At 43.6% G+C, this 15,800-nt stretch overlaps 2 protein-coding genes across 13 annotated transcripts in view; both read right to left on the reverse strand.

Annotated features, from left to right (window-relative positions):
* LOC118286489 (alpha-tectorin-like) overlaps window positions 1-15,800 on the reverse strand; it is a 475,374-nt gene that overhangs the window by 356,622 nt on the left and 102,952 nt on the right. The window lies entirely within an intron of this gene.
* Window positions 1-15,800, reverse strand: part of akap6 (A kinase (PRKA) anchor protein 6) — a 136,421-nt gene that overhangs the window by 90,057 nt on the left and 30,564 nt on the right. For all 11 annotated transcript variants that reach the window (XM_047337714.1, XM_047337712.1, XM_047337711.1 and 8 more), the window contains 2 exons: window positions 8,660-8,756; window positions 8,029-8,237 (listed from right to left, as the gene is read on the reverse strand). In XM_047337714.1, coding sequence (XP_047193670.1) covers window positions 8,029-8,237; window positions 8,660-8,756 — 306 coding nt within the window. The remainder of the gene's footprint in view (window positions 1-8,028; window positions 8,238-8,659; window positions 8,757-15,800) is intronic.

The raw sequence follows: 15,800 nt of genomic DNA on the forward strand, positions 1-15,800 counted from the left end.
GTTTCTTTGCTCCTCTGTGACAGGGAACTGAAGATCTTTGGTGTGTGAACAAAACAGAACATCATATTGGTGATTTTGAGAAACACGATCAACATTTTTCACCATTTTATGAACCAAACACTTGATATTGATTGGTTTATATTCAGGCTTTGGTTTATACCGATTAAACAAACTACATTTCTTTCTAATTATTATGGCTTTTAAGTTTGAGTCTCCTCCTCGTCCCCATGATCTTCATTTTTTAAAAACTTTTTTTCGTTTGTTTAATGGCTGACAAGTATCAACTTCCTGAGAGTCCGACCCATCGCAAAAATGTTCCTCTACTCCGCAAAAGATTAAAATGTCAAAAGCAACAACAAAAAATGTCTTCAAGATCCAGGAATTACTCCCTGAGGAGACAAAAAAAGTGAAAATGTCCAAAAGAATTAATTTAATTAAACTTTTTTCCACTTCACAATGTCAAAAATAGGGATTTAAAAAAAAAACCTTACTGGCTCCGCCCCTTATGTCCTGCCCAGACGCCCTATAGGACGAAGCTCGTTCCGCTCGCAGCCACATCAGGACGCAGGTGTAATATATTCTCACCAGTTACAGATTGAAGTTAGTTTGTAACGTACTTAACGTTTAAGTCGAATATCAGAGAGATGGAATATGTTTAAAATATCTCACCAACACTTTGTGCATAAATGAATTCCTGATGCTGCGAAACTTCTCATCTGTGGGATGAAGCAGCCGACAGTTGTTGTTGGTGTGAAGCTCGTCTGTGACCTAAACGCCCCGCGGCGCCGCGCACGTGTTCCGACGAGTCAAACATCTGGAACCAGGGATTAACAGCGACGCGTCGTCGACTCATCGTCTCGATACAGAGAGAACCGGGTTAAACCCAAACTTCCCCCTAAACATTAATCTTAATTTATGTAAAGTGCCGTGTGGTGGAGCCTCCGCGAGCGGGACGAGCCGTCTGATTGGCTCTCAGGTATCAGGCAGGACTCCAACACTCGGGTAATTTGATTTTAAAAAACGCGTAATAACCTGAGGTCAATATTTAAATCACTGAGGGGGGGGGGGGGGGGGCAGTGCTGCGTGTTCAGAGAAGCTTCAATCTCCACGGATACCGATCGTTCCTCCTCTCCTTCCCTTCCTCCCTTTCTCCTCTCCAACACACTCTCAAGAATTCCGTTTCTTCTTAGTCAGAATTTCCTGATATTTTAGAAATGAAGTAAAAATCTAAATCTTGAGTCATTAAAAACTTATTTTAATGTCAAACTTTATCAACGTTTTTTTTTTTAATAACATGTACATGTATGAATTTGTGGCCAGACAGAATCGCTGTGATGCGTTCAAGGACACTCCACCACTCTACAGCTGGTTCGGAAATCTTAATCAGTTAATTGATAAACAAAACAAATTTGATAAAATATTTCTGAAAATTAATTAGAAAAATCCTTAACATGCAATTTTTGTTATAACGTTTCATCAATCCTGAAGTTTGTCCCATTAATCCTGTAGAAGTTCCTAAACATACAACGGCTGTGAATCGCCATTAAATTAAAATTATGAAATTATTTAATTAAATTAAATTATGTCCTACTTCTTGTTGGTTTTTAAGATATCGTACATCGTGTTCCAGGCTTCGTAAGTTTGAAAGTGGCAGTGAACGCATCTTATTTGTTGCTGTTTGCTCTTTTTCTTTCTTCATCAGACTGGGAGGTGAGACGCCGCCCCCCCCCCCCAACTCGTCACCTGACTCCCACCTCACTCCATCTCTTCCCTCCCCCTCCTCTCTTCCCTCCCCCTTGTCTGTGTGGTCTGTGGGGTGAAATAGAGGCCTGAGGCCAACAAGCTGTCTCCACCAGCCGCACTGATAAGAGAGAGAGACACACACACACACACACACACACACACACACACACACACACACACACACACACACACACACACACACACACACACACACACACACACACACACACACACACACACCATTATTTAACTCAGACTGTGAGAAGTGTTGCCATATCGTAGGTCACTTATCACCTGAAAATTTCTGTCGCACGCACGCACGCACGCACGCACGCACGCACGCACGCACGCACGCACGCACGCACGCACGCACGCACGCACGCACACACGCACACACGCACACACACACACACACACACACACACACACACACACACACACAACAATGTGCGTGTCGGAATTTTTGATGTCTGCCTCTTTAAGTTTGCATTTATGACAAAGCATACACCTGTGTGTGTGTGTGTGTGTGTGTGTGTGTGTGCTCAGGGCTGTTTGGTTCAGCTCTCTTAACAGGATTTCTGTCCCCCGTGTCTAAAGGAACAAGGTCTGATCTCGACCCATCACCTCTTCCCCCCCCCCCCCGCAGGGTGACAGCAGTACGTTCCAGGTTTCCAGTTTCTTGAAAATAAAATGTGTATATATATATATATATATTCAGTGCGGCTCGCAAGTGATATTTTAGGAGCAAAGTTAGTTTGTTGTCCTCATGCAGGAAATCAACATCTGAAGAAGAAAGTGTATGAACACGAAGCAAATATGAAATTATGATGTTGTTTAAATATAATTTGGTATTTTAGTTTTTAATGGGTAACAGACAACAAGGAGCTTCAGAACAAATAAGGGGAGACAATGAATGTTTTTGACTTGTCTGAATTATATTATTTCTATTTTTACAGCAAGTATAAATTAGGGCTGCAGCCAACGATTATTTTCATTGTCGATTAATCGGTTAGTTGTTTGGTTCATCAAATGGTGAAAAATGTTGATCATGTTTCCCAAAAACCCCCAACATGATGTTTTGTTTTGTCCAAACACCAAAGATCTTCAGTTCACTGTCACAGAGGAGCAAAGAAACCAGAACATGTTCATAATTAAGAAACTGAAATTTTCCCTCGTCTCGTCGATGAGCATCAAACATTTAATGGCAAGTACAGTAGGAGAAACACTCAGTTGAGTTCAGGAGAACTTCGCCTCTCGCCTGCCGTCAGCTGGGATCGGCCGCGACTGTGACGAGTTCATCAAAAAGATGTTTGTGACGGATGTTCATAACTGAAGCTTCCTTTAAAAAAAACTTTTATGAATGAATATTCAGAACGTATATCAAACGTTTATCAGCCCGGGGGGTTCGACGGGAGCTCGAAGGTCCCACAGGTTTCACCTGAACACCGACAGCGTCACCTGAACGTTTGAATTCTAAGAGGTGGTATTATTATTTTACAAACTCAAAGCACGTTGAGACGTCGCGACCTGACGCCACCGACGATAAATTTCAACCGCGGACGTCGTTTCACCTTTTTCCCTCGACGCAGAAACGTTTTCTTCTAAAATTTAAAAATCAATTCATGAGACAAGTCTTTCTTGTTATGAATCAGGTTTAAATGACGGGCCGTTTCATGTAAATAACCATTTTCTTCTGAAGGAGCTTTTGATTTTAGAAGCGTTTTTCTACGTCTCGACTTCACGTCGGTGAAACATCGTCGGGTCCAAAACACGACAACGGTTTCATAACGTGTGAGCGATGGAACTCTGGAGAAAGATTCAGATTCAGGAGCTGTCACTGAACACATCCACTCACCTTTCCATCGTGTGAGTGTGTGTGTGTGTTACCAGACCAGTCCAATCCCCTGTAATGTGACAGACAAATCCCACTAAGCTGTTAAATATTACACTGCTTTCACACTCGTATTAAACACCTTTCCACCTCGAACCCACTCCCTCCCTCTCTCCATGTTCACTCACCCTGCCCTCACACGCACGCACGCACGCACGCACGCACGCACGCACGCACGCACGCACGCACGCACGCACGCACGCACGCACACACACACACACACACACACACACACACACACACACACACACACACACACACACACACACACACACACACACACACACACACACACACACACACACACACACACACACACACACACACACACACACACACACACACACACACCTTTACCTTCAGTATCTTCAATATGCAACAAAACACTACAGACGTCACTTGAAAATCTTCACACATGCACAACAAATCTTTAAAATGCAGCAACACACTGCAGAAGTAACACAATATTCTTATGCCACACACACACACACACACACACACACATACCCTTTCAGTGTGTGTGTGTGTGTGTGTGTGTGTGCGTCCTAATCCCCGGCGCTGGCCGTCTTGTCAGAGCGTTAGATTTGCTGGTATCAGTTTATCTTCTCCTCGCTGCCTAATCCCACCACCCCGCCTCTGATATTTCCTGACATTTACATGAATCGCCCCTCTACAGACGGAGGGAAGGAGGGAGGGAGGCAGGGAGGATGGAGAAACAAGTGGAGGATGGATGAAGAGATGGGGGAAGCAGGGAGTGAATGAGTGAACGTAAAGGTCTACGGGGCTTTAAACTGAAGACGTGGATTGAAGGATGGATAGATGAAGGAAGAGAGACAGAAAGAGACAAAGAAACGGGGCGAAAGAAAGGAACAGAAACGAAGAACAGTGGGATGAGGAGGAGGGGGAAGGGAAGAAGAGAGTTGACCAAACAGGTGAAGGAAGGAGACAGATTAAGGATGAGAAAGAGAGGGATCGGTGGACGAGGGACGGACAAGCAACACAGGAAGTCAAAGCGAGGAAAGGAGAGATGGATGGACGAGGGAGAGCGAGGGAAGAGATGGAGGGATGAAGCAACGTTAGGATGGTGGAATGGACATACAAAGATACAACAGATAAAAAGTTGATAGAGAGATTGATCGATAGATATAGAATAAAAAATAGACATATATATATATATATATATATAGGAAATATAGATGATAGGAAAGAAAGAAAGAAAAATGAGGGATAGATTGTGAAATAAAGAAAAGAGCGAGGGAAGGAGGGATGAGAAGCGTTAGATGGACGGACGCAGGATGAGAAGACTGATGGATAATTTTGTCTGTCCGCAACATCTCTTCGTTGTCCGTCTCATTTTTCTGCCTCTCACTGTGACGAGGAAGAGGAGGAGAAGGAGGAAGAAGAAGTGGAGGAGGAAGAGGAGGAGAAGGAGGAAGAAGAAGTGGAGGAGGAAGAGGAGGAAATATCGTGAAAGTCAAAAGAAGGACGGATGAAAACGACACGACAGGAAGACGGAATCGTCTCAGACGTCATCCGTGTGTGTGAACATATGTTAACAGCAATAACAAGCAGCTCTTATAGGCACCGAGAGACAGACACACACGCACACACACACACGGTATCGCTCCTTGGAGGCTCGTCAAGGCCTCGAACGGACGACCTCGCACCACACCTGCTGTTGCTACGGCGACCGTGTAAGCAGTTAATTAACTGAGGGGAAGTTTTTTTTCCGGCGACGTAGCGTTGAAGGGTGTTGAAGGAGTGAAGGTCCTGAAGGTCAAAGGTCCTCACCTGTCTGTGCTAAACTATCCTAAAATAAATATAAAAATACAAATAAAATAATATTATATCTATTTTTATTATTTATTATATTTTTTATTTGTGTCAATCAACATAATCAGAAAGACGTTTGTGAACAGAGAAATGAAATAAATAATGTAGCGAACAGTCATTCGGAAGATCAATGAGACAAAGTTATATAATCATAAACCACAGATGATAATCAGTTCAGATGAATTTGTCTCAACAGGTTTGAGGGGCGTCGGCCTCCTGCTCGAGTCCGGGTGTGAAATACCTCGCCATTTGCTTTTGCTATTAATTGCACGGAAAGAAAATGAAGATGAAGATTACGACTATGAATTATTGATACAAGTCGGTATTTAATCTTTTGTAATGAGTAGTGGATCGGCCGGTTATAAATATTACAACGAGGCTTCGTAATTTGATAAATTTATTCCAATTTGCCCTTTATTTTGCCCTTTAGTCAAGGTTACGTTCATTTAAACACACACACCCACGAGCGCACACACACACACACACACACACACACACACACACACACACATGAACTGAGTGTATCTACCGGCCCCTCTGCCCTCGGTTCTTATTTCATCGTCTTTTTTTTGTTTTTTCTACCAAAGTCCATAAACACACACATAAACATGTTGCCCTTGGTTGACCTTGCAGTCTGCACACACACACACACACACACACACACACACACACACACACACACACACACACACACACACACACACACACACACACACACACACACACACACACACACACACACACACACACACACACACACACACACACACACACACACCTCGGTGTCTGTGGCAGTAATTACACCGTGCATCTGATTAAAGAGAACCAGCAGCACATAATGAACACACAGTAAAAAGAAGAACGTTCTGTGGGTTCTTTAATTTTAATTTTTTATTTTAACGGCACAAATGATTGTAAACTTCCTCCATGAAACCATCAAACTGCCTGACAGATCTGAACTGCTGAGAACCAACGGTCACAGGTGAAGAGAACGTTTCAGCTTCACACTGCAACATGAACCAGGAACACTACAACTCCCATCATCCCCCACTGCTCCGTGATGTCACCAAACATGTCCACACACACACACACACACACACACACTGAGCGATGTACAGACAGAAGAATGTTTTTGCTCCGATAGTTTTGGATTCAACATTTTTTTGCCAGGAACAGACACAAAGTGAATAACTTAGTATATATCAAACGTGTGTGTGTGTGTGTTTGTGTTCAGCAGCTTCACATCTCAGGTTGTTGTTTGCAGGTTTTACGGATCAAAGCTTTAAGTGCAGAGGGAGACGCACACGGATAATGAACGGACTGTTAATGTGCTGCGGCCAAGCGGCTAATGGACACGCACGCACGCACACACACACGCCCACACACACGCACACACACACACACACGCCCACACGCACACACGCCCACACGCACACACGCCCACACGCACACACAGGTATAGTATGTTGGTTAATGGTTGTCACTGTTGAGTGATCACAGTGATCAGGCTGCTGCAGCGCTAATTGCAACTAAACAATCTGAAAACAACCAGTCAGGTCGGCTGGAGGAGGAGGAGGAAGAAGATGAGGAGGAGGATGTGGAGGAGGAAGAAGATGAGGAGGAGGATGAGGAGGAGGAAGAAGATGAGGAGGAGGATGAGGAGGAGGAAGAAGATGAGGAGGAAGACGAGAAGCAGCAGTAGGGGAGAATAAATAAAGTAAAAGAAAAGAAAGTGAACGTGATGAAATGAGACAGAGGGAAGGAAAAACAGAGGAAGGAGCGAGGTAGATTGGAGGGAAAGGAAGGAAGGAGTCAAAGATTCATCGATTAAGGAGAGACGCAAGGAAGGAAAGGATTAACAAGGGACTCGATAGATGGACAGAGCAAGAAAGACAAGAAGGAGGATGAGTGAGAAAAGTGGAAGGAGGAAGAAACACAGGAGGAAAAGTCAGGAACAGTAAAATAAAAAGTGATGACGAGAAGAAAGGAAAGGTCTGGTCCCTTCAGTTGAGGGTCAGATCAGTTCTCCCACATTGTGGATCAGTTCACAAACGTTTTAACGACGTCCACATCAAATGTAAACATGTTGTTTTTTAATGATCTTGTATTTTTTTTTTTCTCCTATTTGCCGTTTTTTAATTCAACGGTGGACGATCATCCTGCGTGATCTCCATATGAAGGTGTCAGACTTTACTTTTTTTTGTGTTTTTGTTTTCTCTCAATTTGTGCAGACGAAAAGACAAAGATGACTCATGGGAAATTTCTAAAGACACGCGCGCGCTCGCGGTATCGCTCCTCGGAGGCTCGTCACAGAGACACGAGGGGAGATGACATCTAATTAACCAAGTCCAGCCAATTACGCAGCAGCGAATAAGAAATAAAAAACCAATCAGGACGGTAATTGGCAGCTGATAAAAACAATACAAAGACGGCTCTGAGTGTGTGTGTGTGTGTGTGAAGGGGGATAACCGGGATCATCAAACAGGAAATGGACGGATAAGAACGAAAAGAATAAAAGACAAAACAAAAAACAGATGAACAGAATTTTTTTCATTTCTTACCTCCAGGCCGTCCGGCGGGAAGCGAGCCTGCCGATTGGCTGCCGGCGACTCGGTCGAGGCCTCGGAGAACTCACACGATTGGTCGCCGGCGTAGAGGAGGCGGGCCTGAACGCAGCGGAGGGCGCGGAGCATCCAGCCGTGTTGGCGCCGGATCTGCCGCTGCAGCTGATCCCATTGGCCGGAAACCATGTGGAGGATTTCCTTCAGACCTGCGGGGGAGAGAGAGAAAACAGAGGGATGAGACAAGACGGAGGGAGAGAGAGAGAGAGAGAGAGTGGAGGAAGTGAGAAAAAGCAAACCCAATATTTTGTCTCCTTTTTGTAAAGTTTCAGAAATAAAAATGTGTAAAGTCGTCAAAACTTTTTCTTTAAATTTCAGGACAAACTTTCTTTCTTTATTTCCCTCTTCTCTTTTCTCCTCTTTGTCTTTTCTATCACCGGCTGCAACATTTAGAAATAAAATATAAAATCATATTGAATCAGATCCGGTTTCTGCTTCGCTTATAGGAGTTCTCCTCTCTGAAGGTCGCTCTGTTAATCTCTTATATTAATAATGCATGCAACAGTCGCGGCTCGGTTATGACCCAGCTGTGTGTGTGTGTGTGTGTGTGTGTGTGTGTGTGTCTGTGTACCTGATTGGTGGGCGGTGATGACGGCGAGCAGGGCTCCTCCCTCCTCCATGACGTTTTCTTTCAGCGACGTGTGAGCGTCCACGTTCATCTTGAAACTCTGAAACACACAAAGATCCTCGTCAGAGTCGAGATAGTCTCCTCCTCCTCCTCTTCTTCTTCTTCTTCTTATACTTCTTTCTTTTTTACGCGTCCCTCCTTGTTCAGGAAACAGTTACTGTAGTTGGGTTTTTTAGTTATTACCTCCACATAAAGTGGTTTAGAGAAACACTGTGAATGACATCATCGTTCTCAGACGATGAGATGATGTTAGTGTGTCTCAACGTTTTATTATTATTAATAGCGTTAATGAACTACCTTTATTAAACTAGGGGATGCCACAAACGACTTTTTTCATAATCGAAGAATCTGTCGATTAGTTTATGGTCCATAAAATGTTGAAACCTGTTGATGTTTTGTCCTCACTGTCACAGAGGAGCAAAGAAACCAGAACATATTCACATGTAAGAAGCTGAAATCAGAGAATTATAACTTTTATTTTTTCATTAAAACTCTTGAACCGATCAAAAGTTTTGATATACAAATGGTGAGTTGCAGATTGTTTCTGTTGCTACAAAGGAGCAAGTTGATGATCATATCATTATTATTATTATCATCATTATTATTATCATTATTAGGAAGGGAAACAAGGAGGGAGGGAGAGAGCATGAAGAAAAATTATATGAACAGTATTGTAGAAATGTAAAAGTTAACAGGTACAAAGAAAAATTAGGGAAGAAAAGTAAGGATATACAATAAGGATATTGTGTGTGTGTGTGTGTGTGCGTGTGTGCGTGTGTGTTAAAGCCTGAAGGTGCTAACACCACGAGTCACACACACACACACACACACACACACACACACACACACACACACACACACACACACACACACACACACACACACACACACACACACACACACACACACACACACACACACACACACACACACACACACACACACACACACACTGCTCTTGAGGCACTCGAGATGTTACTCGAGATGCACACGTGTGTGTGTGTGTGTCCGTGTGTGAGCCTCCTCTTCATATCTGTATCTACGTACGATGAAAATTTAACCGAAATAAAACGAGTAAATATTTGAGCATCAGAGGTGCTACTGCAGTTTCTCTCTCTCTCACTCACACAGCGACCTGAGACAGTCGTCTGTCTGCAGCGAGGGAAACGTGGGCATCAGTCAACACATGACAAGGTCAGACCTCCACACCACCAATATTTATGGAGCAGGTACAAACTGTGGAGACGGATGGGACGTCTCTCTCTCTCTCTCTCTCTCTCTCTCTCTCTCTCTCTCTCTCTCTCTCTCTCTCTCTCTCTCTCTCTCTCTCTCTCTCTCTCTCTCTCTCGCTCTCTCTCTCTCTCTCTCTCTCTCTGCAGCCAGGAGGAAGGAGCTGGGATTTTTTTTTATGACAAAAAAATGATCTGCAGTGATTAATTTCACTATCGATTGTTTTTTTCTTCTTAATTAAAAAGAATTGAGTGTTTGAGTCTGAGGCGTTTGTCTTTAAACTGTTTGTTCAACAGTTACACACGTTCACATTGAATCCATCAACTTCACATCGTCTTGTACAAAGTTTAGCTCAGGTTCTCAGGTTTGTATTAAATATTCATGTGACGCCTCAATAGCTTCACTGATTTGATCCAGACACCGCTCAGATCCACGCGTCAGGCCAACGTCATGTTCTTGTTTAGCTGTAAAAGAAGAGGAGGTGCAAGTCGGGTTCACGTGATCAGGCCGATAGTCACACTTGCGGCTTGCGTTGAAATATTTGAACTTGAGTGAAATGTTTGCATGTCACCGGCATCGTGTTTAGACTTCACATCATCGAAAACACCAAAACCGTTATTTTGGATGGTGATTAAATGCCAGCGGTGAACATGTGGCAGACAACTATTGTTAACATGTCATTTATTTATTCTGACTCTATGCTGATGAATCCTGACCCACTCCTCCGGCTATGTTACCGCCAAACAGGAAAAAACAGTATTCAAAAATGTCATCCCTTAATGGCGGACACCAATGTTTTAAAATGAACTTTGACATTTGAGTTTTGATGATTTCAAGTTGACTGTTTGTGTTCATGTTTACGAAGAGAAGATTTTCATCTACTCTGGTTTTGTTCCCGAGAGGCAGCGTTTAAAGGATGAGAGCCGATCGCAGCGACAGCGTCTCTTTTACATTTCACAGATAAACAATAAAACATCACTTTTGAAAACCAAACAAGCAGCTACATCTCTCCCCTCTGCAGAAGACACCCACATTCATACATCAACATTATCCAAATACAACACGACTGTGTGCGTCCTGCGATCATTACCTCGCCTTCGCGAACTCGTAAATTACTTCAAATCTCGCGGCTGATTGAGTCGTTTCACAGACTCCGGCCCCCCGCGTAATTCCTCCCAGATAAGCTGGCGAAATACCTCAACAGCTAATAAACATAAAGTACATCTATCAGCGCTACGGAAAACACAGCGTGACTGTCTGCGGTGCAGGGATAGTGGGGGGGGGGGGGGGTGTTAGGGAATGAATTAGGTTGTGCAGATTAGCCGGGCTATCGGGGAGCGATCGTATTTCAGCGCCTTATTCCGCCAGCGACTTCGCCGCCGTTTCCTCAGTTTAATGTATGAAGAGCATAGAATCGATAAGAGTAGAACAGCCAGCCATCAATCACACGGCGATAAGGCATGCAGAGCAGACGCCGGGCGCTGTTTATGTATTTATGTGTCTGATGGAGAGAGAGAGACAATCAGTGTGAGCTGCAGAGTAGAGGAGACAAGAGTGTGTGTGTGTGTGTATGTGTGTGTGTGTGTGTGTGTTCATAAAGTGTGTCAAAGCCAACAGTTAAAGAACCAACAACAGAACCCGCGTCACATGTTCTCCACTTAACGAGCCGTCAGCTGTGACACACACTTCAGCGGTGTATTGTTTTTGAGGACCGTAGGAACCAAAGTTATCTGAGCAACGACACGTTCAGAGTCCATCAGCAGGACGTCCTGAACAAAACCCGCCGACTGATAAAACATCAACCTCTTGAGTTGAGTTGATGAGCAGTGACGGTTTAAGAGTAAAGAACAGCGACATCTTGTTTTCAACAGAGGCGATAATGACTGTTGAAAGAAGCAACAATTTACAGATGTCCCCTAAACGCCTCACATGAAGAAGACTACTGGTGGACACTATCATTTACAGATGTCCCCTAAACGCTTCACACGCAAAATAATGGTACATAAAAAATATTAATGGATGTCCCATAAATGCCTCACGTGCTGACTCTCAGTAGATTGTTATTATGATGTAAAAACAGGGCTGAGACGTCATGATTGGCAGCCGGCGCTGACTCGTGATTGGTCGATAGCGTGTGTGGGCGGAACCTCGATACTGAGGTATTTTGGCTATGAGCATCGTCTCATCGCAAAACGTCAAACTTTGAGGATTTTCTCAGCCGCTGTCGCCGCCAGACTAAAGAGTCAGAACTCCCCGTTCTGATTAGCATACAAACACACACACACACACACACACACACACACACAGACGAGGCGCTTCAAAGCCCGACTGATCAGATTACCTGTTAGCATTAGCATATTAGCCCGGAGGGCCGGGTCGGACGGCGTCAGAAGCCTCTTACCTGATGGTTCAGCACGAGACGCTGAGACGACATTGAGGTTTGACATTGAGATTGTGTATCGAGCTGCACTGATTGGAGGAGAGCACGCGCACACACGCACACACACACGGAGCAGACAGGCTGAGGTTGATGAGACATGATCTGATCAAAGAGCCTTTTGTAATAATGATGATCAGATTGTCTCCATTCAGAGAAACTGTTGCCGTACAGTGGTTTTCCCCGAGGTGTGTGTGTGTGTGTGTGTGTGTGTGTGTGTGTGTGTGCGCTTCTATATTCTTGTATTTCATATTAAGTAATAAAAGCTTGGTGCAATTTTCCCCCTCTGTTTCATCTGCTTCTCTTCTCCTCCCTCATCCCTCCCTTCCTCTCTTCCTGTTTCTCATCCCCCTCTTCTGTCTCTTGTCTCCCTCAGACCCCACAACACCTTCCTCCTCCTCCTCTTCCTCCCTCGTTTCCTCTCCCACAAATACAAAGTCAAAAAGAACAACTGCGTCTCCACTTCTTCTGTATTAAAACCAGTTTTGGGCAAATCTTTGTCATCAGCAACTTAATATTTGTTGCTAACTGAATTAAAGCTTATTCCATTTTTTCCCCCAGTTGCTCATCAGAAAACGTCATTTCTTAAAATTGTACTTTCACAACTTTGACCAACTTCAGAAAAGATTTTCTCGTTAAGTCATTTCATATGTTTTTCTTTAAAGATATGGAATTTTTTAATGCCGATAACAATATTAGGGATTTAAAAAAAATGTCAATACCAATATCAGCAGATTTAGTTATTTTTTAAAGAAGATATATATATTTTAAGAAGAAAATTATATATATATATATATATATATATATATATTATGTGTGCTGACCAGCAGAGGGCGACTCTATGAGTTTATGGTACAATCTCTAGTTTCACATCTTGATGTTCATTTTGTACATTATGGTTCTTTTCCAGTCACATGGACCGTAAAGCACCGGATGTGTTGTCCGTCTATTGACATCGACACGTGTTTCTGCTCCTGCAGCACACGTGATCACACGGGGGGAAGGAAATGTCGGGCTCGACCACAGACTCATGTGGTTTGTCAACCATGAAAAAAAAATTTAAAAAGAAGAGATTTTGCTGTTTTTACTGTTGTTTACACATTTATTTATTTTTATAAAAATGGCCCCGAGCGACAATGTTCTGATATTTGCACAAGATCTGCATTTTATTTCAGATGCAGCTGATAGAACTATGAAGGTGGTGTTGGACCTCTCCACCTCTTTACCCCCCCTCCCTCCCCCATGTTGCCACCAGGAGTGTGTTGCTGCTGGTAATGGGATTCAAAGGCCTGGATCACCCATCAGACCCAATCAATAGGCCTTTCATTGGCCGCCATCGCTCAGCGCCGCACAAAGAGCAGCCTGTGTGTGTGTGTGTGTGTGTGTGTGTGTGTGTGTGTGTGTGTGTGTGTGTGTGTGTGTGTGTGTGTGTGTTTTTACCACCTTTGTGGGACCTCCTCTGGTGTAAACCCTGACCTCGTGGGGACCAGTGGTCGTCGTGGGGACCAGAGTCTGGTCCCCGATGAGGTCACGTGTTGTTCCCCAGGTGACGCAGGTTCACGTGCGGACAGAGGTTCAGGTTGTGGTTCTGGGATCAGGTCTGAATCGGTTCACGCTGTTTACACTGAACGGAAGTCAATGAGATGTCCCAACTAGGATAGCTGCACAGATGTGTGTGTGTGTGTGTGTGTGTGTGTGTGTGTGTGTGTGTGTGTGTGTGTGTGTGTGTGTGTGTGTGTGTGTGTGTATTTGTGTCAGCATCCTCTTGCCTCACTGATCTCTCCGGGGTTCCAGAAAGACCTGTGCTTATTCGCTCCACGCGCCCTAAAACAAACACACACACACACACACACACACACACACACACACACACACACACACACACACACACACACACACACACACACACACACACACACACACACACACACACACACACACACACACACACACACACACACACACACACACACACACACACACACACACACACACACAGGGTCCAGCTGGACCAAATGTTCAGCTGGGAGAGCGGCTCCACTCCGCCCACTACTGCCCTGCAGCTGTGTGTGTTAGTGTGTGTGTGTGTAACAGAAAGTAATAAATATATTATATAGAGGGAGAGAGAGAGAGAGATAGAGAGAGAGAGAGAGAGAGAGTTTGTTTGTTTGTGTGAGACAGAAATTGAAAATATCTTTCACGTAAATTCCTCTTTAGAATATTCAAAGAATACGTGTGAAAATTTTATATTTTATATATATTTATAATATAATATTGTCTGTAGTGATCCCAGTAACTAGTTTAATGTGTTTGTGTGTGTGTGTGTGTGTCTAAAGTGGAAAATAGTCAGATCAACTAGTTCCTCCTGTTTGTTTGAGAAAAACTACAGAGCAGCTGTTTTGTGTTTTTACTGAGGCTGTTTTTTTAGATGAACATTATATTTACATTTATTAATGTAGCAGAAGATTTATAATGAAATAATAAACCCATCTTTTTTCAAGCTTTGGTACGAAGTCAAGTCAATTTTATTGATATCACCTATATCACAACAGGAGCGACGTCAGCAGGTGAAGACCCGTGTGGTCGTGACGAGGCGACTGAACATCAGGTGAAAGAACGTGGTCGAAATTCTGACTTACTATTTTTTAAATTTTTGATGATAAACTCCAGTTTCCAGCTCTTGTGATGTCACACACAAATGAAAGAACCGTGTTGCTCTGAACTCTTTAATCAAACACACGTCGAGTCACAATCACCCGACACACCTTCTTACTCTCACACACATTCTCTCACACACACACACACACACACACACACAATTACACATGTTAATACACACTCATAACTACAAAGTGCAAGTGTGACTATCGACACACACACACACACAGTCAGTTAGCTAACACGCTATCAACAGTTCAAAGTCCTGTTAGCGATGCTTCTTCATCCTCTTCTGCTTTATTCAACCAGACGAGCCAATTAGGAGCCGGGGATTCTAATTGAAGCTAACCGCCACTAACATCGGCGCCGCTGGCTCGCACAACAAAGTCGACACGTGTAAACAAACACACAAACAAACGGCATCGCGCACACACACACACACACAACCAGCAGAAATAAATATATAGATAAGACAACTTGGTGTGTGTGTGTGTGGGGGCGCGTGATGCTGTTCTGCAGGGACGGATATGGAGATGTTGATTTGGAAATCTGTCTAGGAATATGCAAATGTATGCAAATAATGTGTGTGTGTGTGTGTGTAGCTAAAACACATGCCTACTGTTGAGCATATGCATTTGCATTTGTACGCATATATGCAAATACAATCAGTTTGTGTGTGTGTGTGTGTGTGTGTGTGTGTGTGTACTCAGCACTGTGCTTTAGTTGGTTTTTACATTGATATGAGACGTGTGTGTGTGT

The sequence above is a fragment of the Scophthalmus maximus genome, chromosome 15, assembly GCF_022379125.1.
Source record: "Scophthalmus maximus strain ysfricsl-2021 chromosome 15, ASM2237912v1, whole genome shotgun sequence".
In the NCBI taxonomy this organism is placed as follows: domain Eukaryota; kingdom Metazoa; phylum Chordata; class Actinopteri; order Pleuronectiformes; family Scophthalmidae; genus Scophthalmus; species Scophthalmus maximus.